General features: G+C 39.6%; 1 protein-coding gene across 1 annotated transcript in view; it reads left to right on the forward strand.

Moving 5' to 3' along the window:
• LOC136881898 (uncharacterized) overlaps positions 1 to 17,731 on the forward strand; it is a 73,092-nt gene extending 55,361 nt beyond the window's left edge. Inside the window, exons 5-6 of the mRNA XM_067154345.2 lie at positions 8,572 to 8,744; positions 17,143 to 17,731. Of these exons, the coding sequence (XP_067010446.2) occupies positions 8,572 to 8,744; positions 17,143 to 17,394 (425 nt within the window). The 3' untranslated portion in view covers positions 17,395 to 17,731. The remainder of the gene's footprint in view (positions 1 to 8,571; positions 8,745 to 17,142) is intronic.
• Positions 17,732 to 22,258: the final 4,527 nt, after the last annotated feature.

Below are 22,258 nucleotides of genomic sequence, written 5' to 3' on the forward strand. Positions count from 1 at the left end.
TTCTTGTGGGTAGGAAATCAGAATGTGGTAACTGTTTGTAAAGGCGGGGTTCATATGTTGCGGCTTCTTTCGCTAGCTGGTCTACTATCTCGTTCATCGTTATACCAGCGTGGCCTTTAATCCTTAGGAGATGTACTTCCTGAGCTGCTTTCTGGGCGGTATGAATTAAGTTCAAAATGTATAATACATACTGATGTCTAATGGAAGGAGTACTGTCCCAATGAGAATTTCGCAGCTTTTGAAGGGCACATTGTGCGTCAGAAAGTATTCGAATTTTACGGAAGTGACGAATTCCATAGCTAATGGCTGAGTGGATAGCTAAAATTTCTGTAGTCGAATTTCTAGTTCGACGTGAAATCAACTTGTAATGGACACAAGAGGCATTGCAGAAAAAATGCACGTTCACATCTCATTAAATCAATCTCTTTGGAAATGTCAAACAAATGACGCAACACAAAGAGTTTGTATCAGTTTATACTGAGAACCGCCAGAGATGGTTTCCAATACAACACAACTAGCAAAGAGGTGGTTGTGGTGGTGATTATTGTTTTAAGAGGAAGTACAAATAGGCAACCATCCTCTATACATCACTAACCAGAGAGAAAATAATGAAAGGAATCACATTTCGAAAAATGAAGGCATCGGCCAAAGAAAGACAAGGGCCACGAAGGGCCTGAAAATGAAAAACTCCCTAGGCCTCGAGTGCTCTAATACCGTCAGGGTCGGAAAAGAACAAGAGATGACCATTGGAGATCGGATAGGATAGATGAAAGTGAGGAGCCTGGGACAAGTAAGTGGAAGCAATGTCAGGACTCAGCTAAGGGTCTCATGGTCGCCAACTCACGCTCCAAAGTTCAGAGACCTTGGGGCCCCTTTTAGTCGCCTCTTATGAAAGGCAGGGGTTACTGTGGGTGTTATTCTATCGCTCTCACCCACAGGGAGAAACTAACAGAATAAGATTCCAACATAATTAAAAGTGCAGTATGTCCTGAAACAAAGTTCCATGCAAAAATGCATTGATCATCTCTGCCAGGTGGAGAGGAGGAGACAGGTTCCAGATGGCAGAGAAACTCGATCCTGTTGGGTGATCTGTTATTGAGTTGAAACCAAATGTGCTATCACGAGGGTCAGGATTTATAGGCACGTAAATAGGCACCAGCAGTCAAATAGGCATGAGAAATTACTCATAATTTAATAGTACATTCATTGAATGTGGAAGGAATTTATGAATGCTACAATGAAATAGATGCCTTTGCTGGCAAGATGTAGTGTTTACAGTGCACTAGGTCTTCTGGTATGGGCTATCTCAAATTTGTTACTTTCATTGACCTGTTTCAGTCTCATCCTTGGCTTTGCCAATATGAAAGTGACTGAGGTATGAGTGATACTAGTAATACCATTGCTTATGCAGCCAGTCCCTGTTATGAATGGTGTGAAAATATCGCTCATAGGGTCGGTTGGTGCATGCATTTCAGTGGGCTTGGCAGACTGATATGTAATAGCAACGGCTGGCTCGGTGAGGAAAGCAACGGGAAACTACCTCACTCTTCATTTCCCTAATACACCTCTTCGGTGACGCCTAGGCTATTTATGACAGCTGTTGGCGGAGCTGCAGAGGATCAAACCAGCCTTCGGGCTGAATACCCAACATACACACAATGAAATACGATTGTAGTCATCAGTCGCACAAAGATAAAAGGGACCTCTTTGGCAGCCTTTCATAGGTAGGCAAATTGGGATCACCAGCGATCCACTGCTTCAGCAAGTAGGACTTGGAAGATTTTTCTTCAAGGATTGCCAAACACACTTCCTGAAACGGGACGATGACCTACTGTACATGTTAGACCAGTTTAACACGGCCGCTTCCTTCCAATTCCGAGGCCATTCCTATCCCATCGTCACCATAAGACATATCTGTGTCGGTGCGACGTAAAGCAAAGCAAAAAAAAAAAGACCAGTTTAAACAACAATCATCACTTCTTGAAAGTAGATCTCAATATGGTCTGAAGACAAATCCCCCTATGGGTGGGGGTGGTAGAATAACACCCACGGTATCCCATGCCTGTCGTAAGAGGCGACTAAAAGGGGCCCCAGGGGCTCTTAACTTGGGAGTGTGGGTTGGTGACCAGGAGGCCCTCAGCTGAGTCCTGCCATTGTTTCCACTTACTTGTGCCAAGCTCCTCTCTTACATCTATCCTATCCAACCTCCCTTGGTCACCTCTTGTTCTTTTCCGAACCCGACGGTATTAGGTTTGCGAATCCTAGGGAGTCTTTCGTTTTCATGCCCTTCGTGGCCCTTGTTATCTTTGGTCGATACCTTAATTTTCCGAAGTGTCGGATCCCTTCCCTTTTTACCTCTGATTAGTATTATATAGACGATGGTTGGCTAGTTGTACTTCTTAAAGGAATAATCACCACCACCACAACCTCGGAAAATAGGTGCAATAAGTATGGTATGAATATTAGCCCTTCGAAGACTAAATTGATGTCAGTAGGTGAGAAATTCAACAGAACTGAATGTCAGATTGGTGATACAAAGCTGGAACAGGTAGATAATATTTGAAGTATTTAGGTTGTGTGTTCTCCAAGGATGGTAATATAGTAAGTGAGATTGAATCAAGGTGTAGTAAAGCTAATGCAGTGAGCTCGTAGTTGCGATCAACGGTATTCTGTATGAAGGAAGTCAGCTCCCGGACGAAACTATTTTTACATCGGTCTCTTTTTCAGACCAACTTTGCTTTACGGGAGCGAAAGCTGGGTGGACTCAAGATATCATATTCATAAGTTAGAAGTAGTTCAACAATGATAAAGGTGTTTTAATTTATTCCACCTATTCAATACTTATATTATCACGTATAGTTGTTACATAATTAAATTCTTAGTTACATGGGACATGTTTCGCCCTCAATTAAGGGCATCTTCAGCCTAAATACAATAATCAAAAATACAACTAAATTAAAAGTGGACGTTAAATAGGAATAGGAATAGATTTATGGTTGAGATATGTAGATGATACATTTGTAATCATAAACAAAGATGTCACTAATAGTCAAGAAATCTTAAATAAATTAAATGAAATCGAACCTAATTTGAAATTCACGAAAGAGGACGAAGTCGATAACTCATTGAATTTTCTAGATATAACAGTTACGCGTAAGGTTAACACTTTTGATTTCCAAATATTTAGAAAACCGACACAATCATCTACAACTATAAACAATTCCTCTTTACACCCGAGTTCACATAAACAAGCATCTTTTCACAGTCTAATTTATAGAGCATTTAGAATCCCTCTATCTCCCATGAATTTGAAGAAAGAATTGAATTATATTAGATACCTCGCTAAACAAAATGGTTTCAAAATAGAAATGATCAACAAATTAATCAATAAAATTAAGAACAAATTATCTACGAATCTGATACCAGAAAAGACCAAAAAAACTGAGTATGCTACATTCACTTTTAATAATCCAGCTATACACCAGATTACTAGCGTATTCAAGAAACATAATTTTAATATAGCTTTTAAAACTACTAATACTAACCAGTCCATATTCTTTAATCATAAAAAAGTTAATTATGATAAGAATCGTTATTTAGGATCGGGAGTATACAGACTTAAATGTACTCAGTGTAATTTTTCATATGTTGGACAGACTGGGAGAAATTTTATGATAAGATACATGGAACATGTTAACGCGGAAAAACATAGGAAATACTCAGCGATGAGTTTGCATATGAGGGAGACTGGCCACAGATTTGAATCCATAGAGAAAGACTTAACGATAATTAGAAACATACAAAAAGGAAGAATGCTGAATGAATTAGAAAGTTTATACATCTATTTAGATCAGACGTACAATAAGCAAAAGAATCTCAATGAAACCACGGACAATAAAAGTATGTTACATGAATTAATGCCGAAATTATTAAAGTCAGTTAGTTCGAATAAATTTAGGATACCTAATGTATTTAATTCTTCAAACCCTAATACTCCTCCCATACCTACAGATATTAGGCCTACTTCCAGCAATGCAGTTGACTCCGCCCCTTTGTCAGCCTCGTCACATTTGACTCCACCCATCCTCTCCTCCCTTCCGCACTCCCCTATTCCTTCCCCTCCGAGTTCGCTACCGCCTCTGCAGCACAGTTATAACACCAGACTTAGAGCCAACAGACGGGCAGCAACCAACTCAACAGTAGTTAAGAAATAACAACTTCCACTTACATGTAAGTCCTCATCTGTTTCAAAATTATGTAAGACTGAATTCTCTCCTTACGTTCAATTTCTTATTTCTTCTTTTCCTTTTCTTACAGAAAACTTATTTCTGCATTTGTTGACATTTTCTGGCAAGGATTCAGCCATTTTATTACCTACCGGTGCTAACGGCCTCTTACAATTTTTCAATAGATGCTTCTGCCTTACTTACTACGAATTTCATCAACGGCCTTGAAAAGATTGTATTCATGACAATCAAGTTTATGCTTGTGTACACGCCCTCATGTCGTTGGCTTTTTATTACTACCACTTTGATTTTCCAATATTTTATATGAACTGTTTTAATTCGAATTTTAATAGAAGTTTTAGTCTCTGACAAGATTATAGTTTAATCATAAGACAGTTTTCCATTAGCATCTTTTTATTTTATCATTTTTCACAATTTTATTGTTCTGAATTTTAAGAACAGACTAAACTTTTAACTTCCACTTTTTATTTTAGTTGTATTTTTGATGATTGTATTTAACGTCCACTTTTAATTTAGTTGTATTTTTGATTATTGTATTTAGGCTGAAGATGCCCTTAATTGAGGGCGAAACATGTCCCATGTAACTAAGAATTTAATTATGTAACAACTATACGTGATAATATAAGTATTGAATAGGTGGAATAAATTAAAACACCTTTATCATTGTTGAACTGTTAAATTTTCAATACGGACCTAAAATGAGGTTTATAACATGTAATAAGTTAGAAGTAACAGACATGAAAGTAGTGAGAATGATTGCTGGTACAAATAGGTGGGAACAATGGCAGGAGGGTACTCGGAATGAGGAGATAAAGGCTTAGTTAGGAATGAACTCGATGGATGAAGCTGTACGCATAAACCGGCTTCGATGATGTGGTCATATGAGGCGAATTAAGGAAAATAGGTTACGTAGGAGAATAAGGGACTCTGTTATGGAGGGTAAGAAAAGTAGAGGAATACCAAGACGACGATGGTTAGACTCAGTTTCTAATGATTTAAATATAAGAGGCATAGAACTAAATGAGGCCACAGCATTAGTTGCAAATAGAGGATTGTGGCTACGTTTAGTAAATGCACAGAGGCTTGCAGACTGAATGCTGAAAGGCATAACGGTCTATAATGAAAATGTATGAATGTATTGTACCTTTCGTTTATTAATGTTCCCGCGGTGACTTCCTCTATTACGCCGCGTTGGAGCATTAACTGAATATACACTTGTTTAAATATTGCTCCGGCTACAAAATTCAAAGCATCGGGTCGTAAATCATACCTAGACTCTGAACTGGGATATAATTTATGAACACGAGCTACCACAAGATGGTGCATATTCGTTTCTCAGGGTAAATTCGCTTCATTATATTCCCATACGCGTTAGACAAATCGTAGATTCCGTTGAAGAGTATCTGTCCGTTCAAGCAGTCATTCCGTATCCATACGTCAAGGAAATTATCTGATCATCACCTAGTATCTAGCATAAATTAATTCAATAGATCCGTATATTATCATACTACTATGTACTACAAGTTACTTAAGGAATAGAAACGCAAAATCAAAACTATATCTAGTTTATTAGCATGCTAATGTATTATAAAATTGAATAATATGCATCTATCGGCAATAAAGAAAGGAAAATCGTGTGAAATTACAAATATCATTCTCAAATGCTTGACTTCCGAGATAAACATATTTGAAAAATCTTTAAATTTTCATCATATTTGCTTACATTTTCGTTAAGTTTCAAAAAATATATCATATCTTCCATGTTTAAATTGATACAAGGGGAAGAATAGTGACCAAAACTTTATTAATCCAAGGAGGAGTGGAATATCTTCCTTTTAATATTGTTTGGGATTTTCTTTGGGGCATCATTTAGGTTTCATCTTTCATTTCGGTCTGTTTGACCAAATTTACTTGGATACATGTTTGGATTTTCACTTGTGACTCATCACGTTACGAGATAAGCATTACCATGTTTAAATCTGGGTTCAAAACACCCATGCAGTTATTAACATTCCTATCATAACCCAAAATGAATAAATTAAAACTGTACATCACCGTATGTACAAAATAAATCAAATAATCCTATTACAGAGTGCCATATATATAGTAGTACGTTAGTCTAACCTGCGAAAATCGTGCCATGCATTCCTAATCATATGCCAATATATTTACTTATTCTCAAATATCTCTTCGCTGTGCCAAGATTTTCTCAAAGAAAACCGTACTTCATATTAGCGTTGACGCGCTGACCTTCAAATATATAAATATGCGAGACTCCATTCTATTCCTGAATATTTATATTACGTAATGTATAACAAACACGTAACCTATCAATATCTTCCGCTGAAAGTTACTACGAGACACATTATGCTTGGCTCAAGACATACATTCAACTTAACATGGCCTAAATCCTTCACTTGCAGTGCTAATTCTAACATAAATATCATATGTAACACAGGAATTCGCAATTCAATCATCTATCCCTTTCTCAAACAACGAACAGAAACATATCTCCTCACTCTAATTACATCTTGCCACATTAATATTCCATTTCCTTCATATATATATATATACCTCCATATTTAAAAATATATTCATTCAATTCCTCTTAAATAACCTCTGTGTTACGGTAGCAATACTTAATAACCTGATTATTCTCTCATACACTGCAACTTCGTAATATTTCAAACATTTCCTTACAATACAATTATCGTACTGGCCATGATTGCAACACATGTTGACCTGAAGTTTTAGGTTACGTCTCGTATCTCGCCTGCATTTTCTACAACCACAACTGGTTAAATGTTTCACGGTCTACACGTATGGATTGGCACTAAACATGCACGAATACTCAATCAGATCTAGTTTCCATTAACCTTAAAATTATTACATTAGCACCATAGTTATATTGCAGAAATTGGCACACATCATCGGCTAATAATTGGCATTTATACTCTAATATCCGTTCATTGGCACTAGCACTCCTGCACACATATAAATATTTTTCATCAATTGATTCCAAATTCATTACGATGCAACTCATAATACTTATCTCGTAACGGGATTTTGCTGCTGGATCTCTCCTGGTCTAGGGCATCTTGGAGTAGGCAGCCCCTGCAGTCCAAAGATTACGTCATCTGCGGCTCCGGCTGGGAATCTTGGCTTGAGCTATTTCATCTTGAGCGACCATTTCCATCTGTTTAAGCTGACTCCATCTTGTCACCAGTTCTCATGAAATCATAAAAGAACAAATACATAGTAGAATTCATATTATACTGGTGAATAGTAGGCTACTCAATACGTAATATTTGTCTTCAGAATCTCGTATTGGTCGAAAATATTCTTTTTTAAATTTAGAGATTTCTCTAATTCGGCCTACTTTTTGCTATTTCTTTCGCTTAAACAGATATTGTCTCCCTCCTGGAAACAATAAATTATGCCTTCCTTAGCAAGGATTTGCCGCTATAATACTAATTTCGGCAATGTATGACTCGGCTGTAGTTTCCTTTCGCTTCTGAGTTTAGGTGTTACAGTAACAAATATTTTCCTTCAAATCTACTCCTTTTCTGCCGATATTTTTGCAGATGTAATCTTCACTGCTGTTTGTATATTAATACTTTAGTATTTAACGTTGCGTTGACCCTTTTATATCCTTCCGTAAGTCGTGCTGCTCCTCTTCAACTCGTAACTTTTTCTTCTCAAGGTAGTCAAGAATCGGTTTCATTCAAATTTTTTAGTCCATCATTATTTAATCTTGAGATTCCTTTTCCTTGCGGCCGGACGATATCGATTTACTAGATCTCTACTCTGTGTATTTGCACATTGCCTGAAGCTATTGTGCGCCATATTTGTCCACTGTTTCCATGACATTTACGGCCGCTAATGTAACGTAATGGTACAGTATGTATAATAATAATAATAATAATAATAATAATAATAATAATAATAACAATAATAATAATAATAATAATACCGAGCTCGATAGCTGCAGTCGCTTAAGTGCGGCCAGTATCCAGTATTCGGGAGATAGTGGGTTCGAACCCCACTGTCGGCAGCCCTGAAGATGGTTTTCCGTGGTTTCCCATTTTCACACCAGGCAAATGCTGGGGCTGTACCTTAATAAAGGCCACGGCCGCTTCCTTCCTATCCCTAGGCCTTTCCCATTCCATCGTCGCCATAAGACCAATCTGTGTCGGTGCGACTTAAAACAAATAGCAATAATAATAATAATAATAATAATAATAATAATAATAATAATAATAATAATAGGAGAACCCCACCTTTGATGTAATTAATGATCATGGATATAATTTTCTGTTCTCAGTTCCATTCTACGTGGTAGCACTTTACACCTACTATCACGGAATCATAGACCATTCCGGAATAAACTTCAAGGCGTTCTGGTGGCAGCCCTGGCAGCCAGATGCAATCTTCCATGACAACCACCACCAGTATTTCCACGTTAACTTTGCCTTCAACATCTACATCTGGGATAAGGTGAGTTTTTTTAAAATGCTCTTTATTCGGGGCATCGACCTACTTTGCCCCTACTTTGCACCACATGTTATGAACCTGCGTGTATCTGGAAACTGCGAAAGTGTAATGTGTTGAGTGTGAGGAAAGGAACATCAAGGACGACACAGACACCTAGTCCCCAGGCCAGGGATATTAATCATGTACAATAAACAAACCCTGACCCGGCCGGGAATCCAACCCGGTGCCACCGGGTGACAGGCGGAAGCGTTGCCCCCTACCCCGCGGGGCCGGACGGAGTTTACTCCATTGCCTCCTTCCCATCCCACCTCGAATAGAGTGTTTCCTTTCCTAAGTAGTAGTCCATCTGAAACAAAGAAAACTTGAGACTACTGACGGATTTCAGAACTCTGCAAAGGAAGTAACGATAGATCCCGAACCAGGGGTATTTCACAAGCACTTTGAGATCAATCGCTCAACCATCAAACTAAAGATTGATTTCCTTGAAAAAAAGCTGTTTCAAAATCATTCCTAAATGCAGGAAACAAAGCAGAGGCAATGAACTCTTTCGCAATCCCTGTCCTCATCTACTCCTCTGGTGCCATTAAATGGTCTGAAACAAATTTGGTGGACTTGGAGAGACAACTGAGGACATGTCTGTCAGACAACAAACAGAATTCTTCATCCTAATTCTGCAATTGAGCGAATTAATTTTCCACGTCTAAATATAGGAAGAGCAATACTTAACCTCTGGAAGATATGCCACAATCAGACAGAAAACTTATGGAGATACTTCCATTCAAAGCGAGATCAAAATCTGTTCGCTGCTGTCTGTTGTGCTGATGATACGTTTACTCCACTCAGTCTTAAAAGCATGTCGACTCTTCAAAAATTTTCCAACAAAGAACAACTACAGCAAGCCTGGAAGCAGAAAGAATTCCACTGTTCATATCCTCACCATCTAAGTCAACAATATGTTGACAGCCCGAAGTCCACTCTCTGGCTAAAACACGGCAACCTTCACGGAGAAACATAAGGGTTCTTAATAACAATCCAGGATAGAGCCATAAACACCCGTAACTACCGCAAATATATCTAAAAGGAAGAAGTGAACTACAGAAGCAGGACATGCGGAGAAACAGCTGAGATGGAGGAGCATATTACGGGAGTATGTAAGGCCATGGGTGGTAAAGAATATAGGCTACTCATCGGCATGACGGAGTAGTGAACATATTACACCAAGAGCTGGGAATCAGAAAAAATCTGATGTGCTCGAAAATGAGAGGTTCAAGCTGTACAAGAACCGATCCCTTCAGGCAGAGAGTATCATAAGATCAAACAGGATATTGTCCTTATTGACAAACAGCTCAGGAAGGCTGATCTTCAGGATGTGACGGTAGCTTCAGATCACAATGTCCATCAGGCCTATGTCTAGAAGATTGAAAAGTGCAATGACCCCTCTGCAGAAGTTCGAAAACTGTGAGAAATGGACCTAGCAACAGTGATGCTTTTAGTCATTTCCTCCCCAGGACTTCTGCACAATAAGCTGCAACAACAGCTGCAGGACCTAGACATCGCCTATACACTTCTACAAATGTAGTAAGCTGTCATTCTGAACACCTTCCGCATGGCAAGATTCTTCCTATCGCAGCAGTAAAGGCGGGGGCGGGGGGGCACTTAAACAGCCCGGCACCTGATCGGTGATCCGCCACGGCGGGTGAAATAATAATAATAATAATAATAATAATAATAATAATAATAATAATAATAATAATAATAATTTGTACATATATGAACCTGTAGTTTCATAATCAAGAGGGTGACTCCTTGCTTAGGCCGAGTCAGGCCATTATGTTACCGGCACAAGCCGAGCCTTCCTAAATTGATACAAATAATAATAATAATATGTTCTCCAACATTTTGGATACACGTGCGTTGGATTGTTACATAGAACCCTTTTTTTTAACCCTGGAATTTTCAATTTTGACACTTAGACCCTTTTTAATTTATAGTATTCAATCAGAGAACCACAACCAAGATAGATGAAATTCGCAACAACCTCGAGGCGAATTCGAGGCTGCAAGGATACGCTTGATAATTTCTATCAACCATCAAAACTTCAATTTTATTTTTACAGGGATACCATCGTTCCAGCTATCAAGGACATGTCTCATTATGTTCACTGCCCGTGTTGAAGGGAACGCAGCCCTGGCTAACTCCTGCCTCGATATGGAAATAACCCGATTAAGTGACTGGAAGAAAGTCCACCCGTTCGAATGGAATGGTGTATGGCTTTTAGTGCCGGGAGTATCCGAGGACAAGTTCGGCTAACCAGATGCAGGTCTTTTGATTTGGCTCCCGTAGGCGACCTGCGCGTCGTGATGAGGATGAAATGATGATGAAGACGACGCATACATCCAGCCCCCGGGTCAGCGAAATTAAACAATTATGCTTAAATTCCCGATCCTGCCGGGAATCGAACCCGGGACCCCTATGGCCAAAGGCCAGCACGTTAACCATTTAGCAATGGAGCCGGACGACCGGTTCGAAATTTGAGCATACAGAAGGATGTTGATAATATTTTGGACAGAATATATCGTGTTGTCTTATATACATTTTACCAGGCCAATCAGACTTTCGGTACAACCATATCCTCCAAAAGTTCCCACAGTCTGTTCAATTTCATAGAATCGAAAGCTTTGAACAGCACAAAGAACTAATACAAAATTACATTAAACTCTGTAATTAATTCAATTAGCTGGTGCACGTCTACTATTTGTTCTTGCAAGAAGAGGACGCTGGACAAGGATATTGTTTGCAACACTAGCAGGCTGTTCACGAAACAGATTATTCTTACTTAATAATTTCCTTGTACTTTTCAACATACCAGGCTAGTGGACGTCACAATTTTATATGTTAGAATATTTTTCAGACCTCAAATGCTTTAAAATATGCACAGTTCTAGTCCTTCAGGCAAGCAACTCAATGTTGAAAACATCCTAGGGATATGAGCTACGAATTTTAGGTAAATAAAATGTAGTAAAATACGAGAGTAGATTAGATTAGCATTTCTACTACTTCGAGCGCGAATGTGAGTCAAGGCATTGTTTCACTTAAGCACCACTACGAGCGCAAATGTGAATCAATGCAGAGTTTCAGTTGAGCCCTTATAACTACATTCGGTGTGAATATTGTTAAAAAAAAACATATTGAAGATATTGAACCAATGAACACGTTACAGAAGGAGTTATGTAAACAAGTTAATTTTGCTGGGATTTGAATAAAAGAGAAGACGAGTAAAGAAACACGTGATTTTAGGCTATTTTTCCGGAACTGCATTTAGGCCGGAAGTGATTTTCGAATTTTTTTTTTTAGTTTGATAGAACTATCCCAGACTCACAATTTGAAACCTTTCCGGGCCTTTTATCTCTTCAACGTCGGACTCGTTGATGAACGGTCAGCATACTGGCCTTCGGTTCAGAGGGTCCCGGGTTCGATTCCCGGCCGGGCCGGAGATTTTAACCTTAATTGGTTAATTCCAATGGCCCGGGGGCTGGGTGTATGTGTTGTTTTCATCATCATTTCATCCTCATCACGACGCGCAGGTCGCCTATAGGAGTCAAATAGAAAGACCTGCACCTGGCGAGCCGAACTCGTTCTGGGATATCCCGGCACTAAAAGCCATACGACATTTCATTTCATCCCTTCAACTTTCGGCACAATTGAGGAAATAATTTAATTTTATATTTTTCGTAGTATGGTGGCCCCTATTTTGACTGCTAAGAAATATTTTCAGCATTAAAAAGTAAGATCAAGCTTTCTCAAATAGGAGTTTGCATCACAGCCCCATGTCGTCTCGTTCTACGAATTGACAAAGGAACCTTTCTTCATTGAAGAACTACGAATAAGATTACATCTTATCAACTAAATCGGAACAGAAACTTTTAACCTCCTGAGGCCCAGAACATTTCTCTTTTGGTCAAATGTCATAAAAGTGGGATGGGGTGAAAGTTCCTTTTGGGGATCATTGTAAGTACCGTATCTAGGTGTTAATATAAGGAAAGACCTTCATTGGGGTAATCACATAAATGGGATTGTAAATAAAGGGTACAGATTTCTGCACATGGTTATGAGGGTGTTTAGGGCTTGTAGTAAGGATGTAAAGGAGAGGGCATATAAGTCTCTGGTAAGACCCCAACTAGAGTATGGGACCGTCACCAGGATTACCTGATTCAAGAACTGGAAAAAATCCAAAGAAAAGCAGCTCGATTTGTTCTGGGTGATTTCCGACAAAAGAGTAGTGTTACAAATATGTTGCAAAGTTTGGGTTGGGAAAAACTGAGAGAAAGAAGAAAAGCTGCTCGACTAAGTGGTATGTTCCGAGCTGTCAGCGGAGAGATGGCGTGGAATGGAGTGGCGTTTATAAAAGTAGGAAAGATCACAATATGAAGATAAAGTTGGAATTCAAGAGGACAAACTGGGGCAAATATTCATTTATAGAAAGGGGAGTTAGGGATTGGAATAACTTACCAAGGGAGACGTTCAATAAATTTCCAATTTCCTTGAAATCATTTAGGAAAAGGCTAGGAAAACAACAGATAGGAAATCTGCCACCTGGGCGACTGCCCTAAATGCAGATCAGTATTGATTGATTGATTGAAGTGTGTACTTCTTTAACGGTGTCTTGGTGGGAGACAGTGAAGTGAGAAGCATATCCCACCAAGGTGAATGAATTCCCAAGAAAATGGAACACCAACAAAAGATAAAATTTTGTTTATTTTATTTTAAAAATATTTCGTTTACAGGATATTCCATTTTTAAACAGTGTCCTTTCAAAATGACACCAGACCTCAGGAGGTTTTAAACATGAGGAGGGAGAAGAGAAATCAAATATGGTCATAGTTTTACATCACAGATACCATGGTGGACGGGAAATGGGAAAGGGAAAACCAAGAAACAAGACACTTATTCATGAGATTGGCCATTCATGGTTTTCACCATAAAATTTGTAGGAACCCAAAATATCATGACTCGAATGAAACTTGCGTGTGCAAAGTGTGTGAAAAGCAGTGCGGTAGATACCACATTACCGAGTGCACGAAGAGAATTAAATCCCTAAGGGATTACAGCAAAGAATAAACAACTAGTACTTGTTGTAATTACTAATCTCTTTGCACAGTTTTGCGCTGTATATTATACTAATATATTACAATATAATAATGTTACTTATAAATCTCTAATGATAAAATAAAACGTTTTTGGATGTTTGTGGAATTATTACGTCTGAACAACTAGGTGTGTCTGGATTAAATTTCACATGCAATTAGTGTATGACCGGGGTCATTACCCATCCAGGATTAAGTCTGAACTATTAGTTTTTACATATATGAATTAAATGCAGGGTGCGAATCGCGGCGGCAATTTAAACATCAGCAATAATAGGCGTCTATTACGAAGTGCTTACTGGTTACTAATATTTTTATTGAACTGTGCAGTGACTAACGGAAAAAATATAACTGCCTACAAGGAATAAGTTTCCACAGTTTATCATTGCTGTTATAACAACATAATTCAAACAAAATGGGTTAATTTACATTTTTCGGGTGGAGGAGGTAATTTACTTACAGGGAAATTAGATACCCCTAACCCCTACAGCCTGAAATAAACACTAGTAGTTAAGCCCTTCTCCCTACCCCCCCCCTCATTCCTTATCACTGCACTATGCTCGGGCCACTTTGGACCGGGTTTCCTTTTCATTCTTCCTTGGAAACCTTCCACTCTTAAAAAGTTCTTAAAAATATATTTTCCTATTCACTTTTTATTTATTTCTAAATCTTTTATAACCTCTTGTATCCAACTCGTTGTTGACTTTTCTTCCCAAGGTACTCAAATATCTGTTTTTTCAATCTGTTATCATCCATTCTACATAAATGTCCAAAAAATAGATTTTTTTTCTTGTTGTTTCTGTTATATTTTCTATGATTTGGTAAATTTCCTTGTTACTTCTTATTTTCCATTGTTCTCTTGTTGTCATTGGTCTAAGATTTTTCTAGTACTTCCATTTTATCTATAGTTCAAAACTAGACATTCACTTGCGTAAAGACATGCTCGTTCCACCATTGTAATGTAGTGCCTTTTTATACAAGCATTTCTTGTTGTAAAAATTCTTAGTGAAGCCATACGCTCTTTCTATCTTGTGTAAGCTTTCTTCTATAGCAAATTTTCCTAAAACAATTTCTTGAATTATTTCTCCCACGTATTGAAGTTATTTTCTTTCTCTATTCAAACGATATGCGTAGGTCCGGCCCCGCGGTGTAGGGGGCAACGCGTCCGCCTGTCACCCGGCAGCCCCAAGTTCGATTTTTGGCCGGGTCAGGAGTTTTGATTTACATTTTTAATATCCCTGGCCTGAGGACTGGGTGTTTTCCCCCTGTGGATGGGGGCGGTAGAATAACACACACAGTATTCCCTGCCTGTCATAAGAGGCAACTAATAGGGGCCCAGGGACTCTGAACTTTGGAGCTGGGTTGGTGATCACGGGGCCCTTAGCTGAGTCCTGACATTGCTTCCACTTGTGCCAGGCTCCTCACTTTCATATATCCTATGCGACCTCCCTGGTTCAAATCATGTTCTTTTCAGACCCCGACGGTATTACGTATGGAGGCCCAGGGAGTCTTTCATTTTCATGCCCTTCGTGGCCCTTGTCTTCCCTTGGCCGATACCTTCATTTTTCGAAGTGTCGGACCTATTATTTGGGGTTATATAGAGGATGATCGCCTAGTTGTACTTTCTCTTAAAACAATAATCACCACCACCACCACCACCACCACCGTGTCGTCCTTAACATTCCTTTCCTCACATTCAACACTTTACACTTCCGCAATTTCCAAATACACGCAGGTTCACAACATATGGTGCAAAGTAGGGACAAAAGATCTTTCTAGGTCGACGCCTCGAATAAATAGCATTTTAAATATAAGAAAAATATGTGTTGTCAAAACTTTTGGAGTGTTTTTTTTATGTTTGTAATAAATTTATTATTTTCTACAGAGATTCTCAAACGTGTTTTGTTGGCTGTTTCTTCCAAGAGATTGATTTGTGTTGTTGCATCTGTCAGGTTATCTGAAAGCATAGCAAAATTGTCTGCAAACGCCAGGCAATTACTTTCAACACCTTTGTTTTTTCTCCCCAGAGTTACTGGCAAAACTTTTTGTTCTTTCAATTTTTTTTCATGCTTTCATATTTTAATTTAGTTCAACGGTAATTTCTGTTTTGACCTCCGTATATATGGCCTTTATAAAGCCGAGTTTACACGAGGGCAATATGCAGAACAGGACAATACTGTACTGTCCTGTGTTCCGTAAACAGCTCATCAGTTGCGCAGGACAGGACAATGTTCACACTTCAGAAAAGCAGATCCAAGGAAAATGAAGAAAATCATTACATATCGTGTATGCAGAAGTATTAGATATAGTAGGAGATAAATTAACCAACAATAATAAAATACTGTGGATACGAGAATAGACGGCACGCAATTCTTCATCAGGATAATCTACGTTATTGTTAAATAAATTAGAAGAAGATCCTCAATAATACAAAAAAATTAAACTTTCGAACCACGGCATTTTTGACCTACAGGCTACACGCTGCCCGCACCAGCGCCTGATCGCATCAGAATCTTGTATTCTTGTTTACTTCTGTCAAGTACGTCGATCTGAGGCTTCTGATCTTCTTTTTCAGTTCCTTTCAGTCTAAATCTAATTAGCCATGCCTTCTATAGATTTTCCGATCGTGTTGTCATGACATTGTTTATTACTGTATTCCCCACAGGCATTCATGCTCTCTACAAACACTAATGAACTTGGAATTTAAGTCGTAATCCTACTTTGGTGGCATTTTGGCGAACACTTGTCCTCGCATCCGCCCTTTATTTCCTTATTGTTTTGTCCTGTACGCGTTCACACGAGGACAGGACAGTAAGAGCGATGGTGGGGTGGGGTTGGGGGTGGGGGTGGGGGGAAGACATTGTCCCGACAGATAGGAAGCAAGGCTAACTCGCAAGACAGTAGCTCAGTCATTGTCCTGTCCTCGGATCGTTCGTGCACACGAGGAAAAATATTGTCTTGTCCTGTTGTACTGTCCAATCTATTGTCCTCGTGTAAACTCGGTTTAATGATTAATTCTCAGAATCCTAATTACTTTTTAACCTCCATATTTATGAAAGGGGAGCTGTATAATCAGGAGTAAATAAAAGCAGCCTTTTCGAGTCACTTCTTAATAGACCATAAATGTTTTACGATTTGGTGTAGTATGTGGAAGCAGTGGTCTTACGTATGTCATACAAGACGGGTATAACAGGCCTTAATGTACAGAAAATAATTACGATTTTTTTAATCCCTTAATAATCCAATTTCTTTTGCAGCTACATGGAACCTACAGGCAGAAAGATCGGATCTACACCGAGGATACTTTCTATGGTGTAGGGAAATCGATTGCTGACGCGACAGACTCCGAACTCCAGGCTGATATAAACGAGCGTCTGTCAGAAAATCCATTGGCTTATCGCAGCAACAAGCTGGAATTTTCTTTGACAGACTCTGAACTGAAGAGCAAGAAGGCCGTGACATCCAAGAAAAGCGACTCGGGAAACAAACGCCAGGCAAAGAAACGGTAGCAACCAAGTAGCAACTAGTAACAATTGATAAACTTGAATAAATTTCAGTTCCTGTCTCAAGGAACTTATTTATAACCAAAGAACCAAGAAAGAGGTGTGGTTTTGTAGTGAAGAATCATCGACTGTGATACGTGTTGTGAACCCACAGTAACTAAAGTGAGTACTGTGTGGGTTGGAGAATAAGGTGAAGTGATCAATGAGGACATCAAAATATCGCTGAACCCCTGACGTAACATAGGCTGTCCATTGCATGACAACATGAGTAATTCTGAACAGGAATTGTTTGTGATAATTAATGTATTAACAGCTTTCATTATAAACGATACAGAAATACTGAGATCCTTATTATTTATTTTGACATAGTCACATATTTGTTCAAAGAGCGTGAAATTTAGTTCGTGTTGTCAGAATCTCATTTCCCCCTGTGGGTGGGGGCGGTAGAATAACACCCACGGCAACCTCTGACTGTTGCAAGAAGCGACTAAAAGGGGCTCCAGGGGTTATTAACTTGGGAGCACGAGGCTCTCAGCTGAGTCCTGACATTACTTCCATTTACTTGTGGCAGGCTCCTTACTTTCATCTATCCTATCCGACCTCCCTTGGTCAACTCTTGTTCTTTTCCGACCCCGACGCTATTAGAGCATTTCAGGCTTAGGGAGTCTATTATTTTCACGCTCTTCGTGGCATTTGCCTTTCTTTGGTCGATACTTTCATTTTTTGAAGTGTCGAATCCCTTCACTTATTTTATCTCTGATTAGTGTTATATGGAGGATGATTGCCTAGTTTTACATCCTCTTAAAACAATAATCACCACCACCACCATCTCCCCCTGTGGGTGGGGGCGGTAGAATAACACCCACGGCATCCCCTGCCTGTCGTAAGAGGCGACTAAAAGGGTCCCCAGGGGCTCTGAACTTTGGAGCGTGGGTTGGCGACCATGGGGCCTTCAGCTGAGTCCTGACATTGCTTACACTTACTTGTGCCAGGCTCCTTACTTTCATCTATCCTATCCGGCCTCTCTTGGTCAACTCTTGTTCTTTTCCGACCCCGACGCTATTAGGTTTGCGAGGGCTAGGGAGTCTTTCATTTTCACGCCCTTCGTCACCCTTGTCTTCCTTTGGCCGATATCTTCATTTTTCGAAGTGTCGGGTCCCTTCCATTTTCCCTCTGATTAGTGTTATATAGAGGATGGTTGCCTAGTTGTACTTCCTCTTAAAACAATAATCACCACCATCACCACCACCACCACCACCACCACCACCACCACCTTTCTCATACTTGGTTACAAGTAAATTTGACCAGGCTGGAGAGAATAATATTTCGAGATAAATTGATACAAAAACACGAAACAATGTAAGTTTAGGAGAGCGCATGCAAATACAGGAACGTCTGGGCCCAACAGAGATACGTGGAGCGAGAATAATAATAATAATAATAATAATAATAATAATAATAATAATAATAATAATAATAATCTTCATCGTCATTTATTTATTTATTTATTTATTTATTTATTTATTTATTTATTTATTTATTTATTTATTTATTCTACGGGCAACATAGGACCACTCCAGTCAATTACACAAAGAAAATTCGACGTTTCTATGCTTCCAATATTTCTTTATCCTCTGAGATGCCGACATCCTTTCCTCAGTTGAGAACACTCTGCCTTGTGCCCTTTTATTAATTTTGGTTTGTAGTCTCACATATGAATCGTTGAGAATCTTAATCTGTTTTGTTCTTGAGATCATTTAGTGTTATTTGGAGTTCATTAGTATCATTCTTAATTTATGTGATCCATTTAATCCTGGTATTATTACTCCATAATTTTTCTATTATTATACTAATTCTAGTTTTCGATGTTGTAATAAGATGTTCAAAAATGAGATGCGCTTTTCTAATTGTGCTCAATACTGGTTCGATTTCCTTATAAACTGTGTTATTTGAAGCTATTCTCCAATGGTCATTAACTTGATATTGTTTTTTCTTCTTTCGTTTTGGCCGACTATGGACCACGTTAATTCGAATTCAGCTTCATCTGTTCCTGGGCTTTAATCCTCGTCCAGTTCCTTCATCCTTTCACTCTGTAATCTCTTTTTTTCTGTCCATGGTGCTTGGATACGGGATTTAACTTTTCCTTGAAACATCTTCGTGGTCTTGATCCTCGACTTGTAAGCGTCCCTGTTGCTGATTTCCATTTCTTCTGTTCCAATTTCTTCCAGGTCCTTTTCAACTCCTGGTACCAGCGCACTGTAGTTTTCCTAGTCTCAAAAAATCGTATTATCTGATTGGTCAGTCCTCCCAGGTTCATTTTGTAGATATATCCGAAGAACATGGCTCTCCTCTGCCGGATGGTATCTGAGGTCTTTGTATTCTGCCTGAAGGCAGGTCCGAACCTCCGCAGAGGTGTGTCTGAGCCGGAGTTTACGTACGGTGGAGTGGCCAGTTCCTTTCCGCTCCTCTATTCCCTTACCCCCTGCCAGCAACGCGTGTAGACCATCCAAATCTTGACCACGTCCAATGTTGCTTAACTTCGGAGATCTCACGGGATCCGGAGTTTCAACACGGCTACGGCCGTTGGCTAGTTCCACTACTTGATATTATTTATTTATACATGTTATACTTATTATTCTTTCTATCTTAAGTATTTTATCTTGGACCGAGCTCGATAGCTGCAGTCGCTTAAGTGCGGCCAGTATCCAGTATTCGGGAGATAGTAGGTTCGAACCCCACTGTCGGCAGCCCTGAAAATGGTTTTCCGTGGTTTCCCATTTTCACACCAGGCAAATGCTGGGGCTGTACCTTAATTAAGGCCACGGCCGCTTCCTTCCCACTCCTAGCCCTTTCCTGTCCCATCGTCGCCGTAAGACCTATCTGTGTCGGTGCGACGTAAAACAACTAGCAAAAAAAAAAAGTATTTTATCAATTTCATCTGTATTAGTAGTTTTGAAAATAGTTTCACTTGAATAATAAGGGGCACTTCGGGGAATGAGGATTTCAGTAGAATAACTTAACCTGGACAATTTAAGCTTTAACAAATAAAAGAGTAAGAAATATCCCACGAAAATTCTTTCTTTCTTTCTTTCTCAACCTGCATATGGTCCAGGGTTGGATTTTCCCTCGGACTCAGCGAGGGATCCCACCTCTACCACCTCAAGGGCAGTGTCCTGCAGCGTGAGACAATGGGTCGGGGGATACAACTGGGGAGAATGACCAGTACTTCGCCCAGGTGGCCGCACCTGCTATGCTGAACAGGGGGCCTTCTGGGGGGGATGGGAAGATTGGAGGGATAGGCAAGGAAGAGGGAAGGAAGCGGCCGTGGTCTTAAGTGAGGTTCAGATGAGTCCTGGCATTGCTTCCACTAACTGGTGCCAGGCTCCTCACTGTCATCTATCCTATACGACCTCCCTTGGTCAACTCTTGTTCTTTTCCGACCCCGACGCTATTAGGTTTGCGAGGGCTAGGGAGTCTTTCATTTTCACCTCCCGAGGCTGAGTGGACCCCGTTTCAGTCCTCGTACCACATTTCAATTTTCGTGCCAGAGCCGGGAATCGAACCCGGGCCTCCGGGGGTGGCAGCTAATCACACTAACCACTACACCATAGTAACTCCGGATCACGTAGCTTTTTTTTCAGTTAATTATACTACGGTAAAGTAATTAGGATATGTTCATAGGCTATTCAAGTTTAACCGAAATCCATCAAGTCCAACTCATGCGCATACAAGGAGGGCTTGTTCAGTGTTGTGACAGGAACGAAATAGTAGAAAAAACGACAGTTTTATGCAAGAAAACTTAAAGAAACCAAAGAATCCTATTAAAATGGACAGTGTCTTAACAGAGTTCTTTACGGTAGACCTGAGATAACATCTCTCTTTTATTTAAAACCCAAAGGAATGACGTATGGCTTTTAGTGCCGGGAGTGTCCGAGGACATGTTCGACTCGCCAGGTGCAGGTCTTTTGATTTAAACCCCGTAGGCGACCTGCGCATCGTGATGAGGATGAAATGTTGATAATGACGACATATACAACCAGCTCCCGTGCCAGCAAAATTAACCAATGATGATTAAAATTCCCGACCCTGCCGGGAACCGAACCGGAACCCCTGTTTCCAAAGCCGAGCAAACTAACCATTTAGCCGTGGAGCCGAACATCCAAACAGGTGAGTGAGCCAATGCACTTACTGGCGCAGTACAATCTATATTTTTTTAAAATCTTCGAAAAATTATGGTCATTCTGTAATGTGTGTTTTTCTGTTTTTACACATAGCCCCAGTAAGAATTTCTACTCCAACGGTTTAGGGACCACCGGTTGGTTTTATAGTCCTAGCTCTTGAAGAGGAGGACGGTCACAACTCAGAATATGTCCGAGATGTCGACTCCTAGGAAATATTTCTCCTGAAGTCTCGAGCAACAATGGCAGTAAAATTACGCCTACGATTGAGGATGTAGAAAGATTGGCAAATAATCTACATTGCCATATAGTATCAGGAGTAAAAGAAATTAGTCGTGAAAGAGTGAAATATGATGAAAAGACTTCATAGAGTAATATGATTTGTATGGAATGTGAGCTAGGTACCCTTGATAATACTGTATAAGCAACGGAGTAGAAAGGTTTGCTTCCACTATCGAAGTAGTTTATTGATCAACATGAAAGTCTGCAATCTCATACTTCGAAGATTGTGAAGAGGAAATATGGGCGGATAGGGAATCTCCTAACTGATAGGGAATCTACTATCTGGACGAGAGCACTCAGAGTAGATCAATGATGATTGATTAATTGATTGATTGATTGAAATAAAATTCAGTATTTCTTGCTTCAAAAATGCGTAAAGAAAGAAATCGAAGATGACTGAATGCCATGTA

This window comes from Anabrus simplex, chromosome 1, assembly GCF_040414725.1.
Source record: "Anabrus simplex isolate iqAnaSimp1 chromosome 1, ASM4041472v1, whole genome shotgun sequence".
NCBI lineage: Eukaryota > Metazoa > Arthropoda > Insecta > Orthoptera > Tettigoniidae > Anabrus > Anabrus simplex.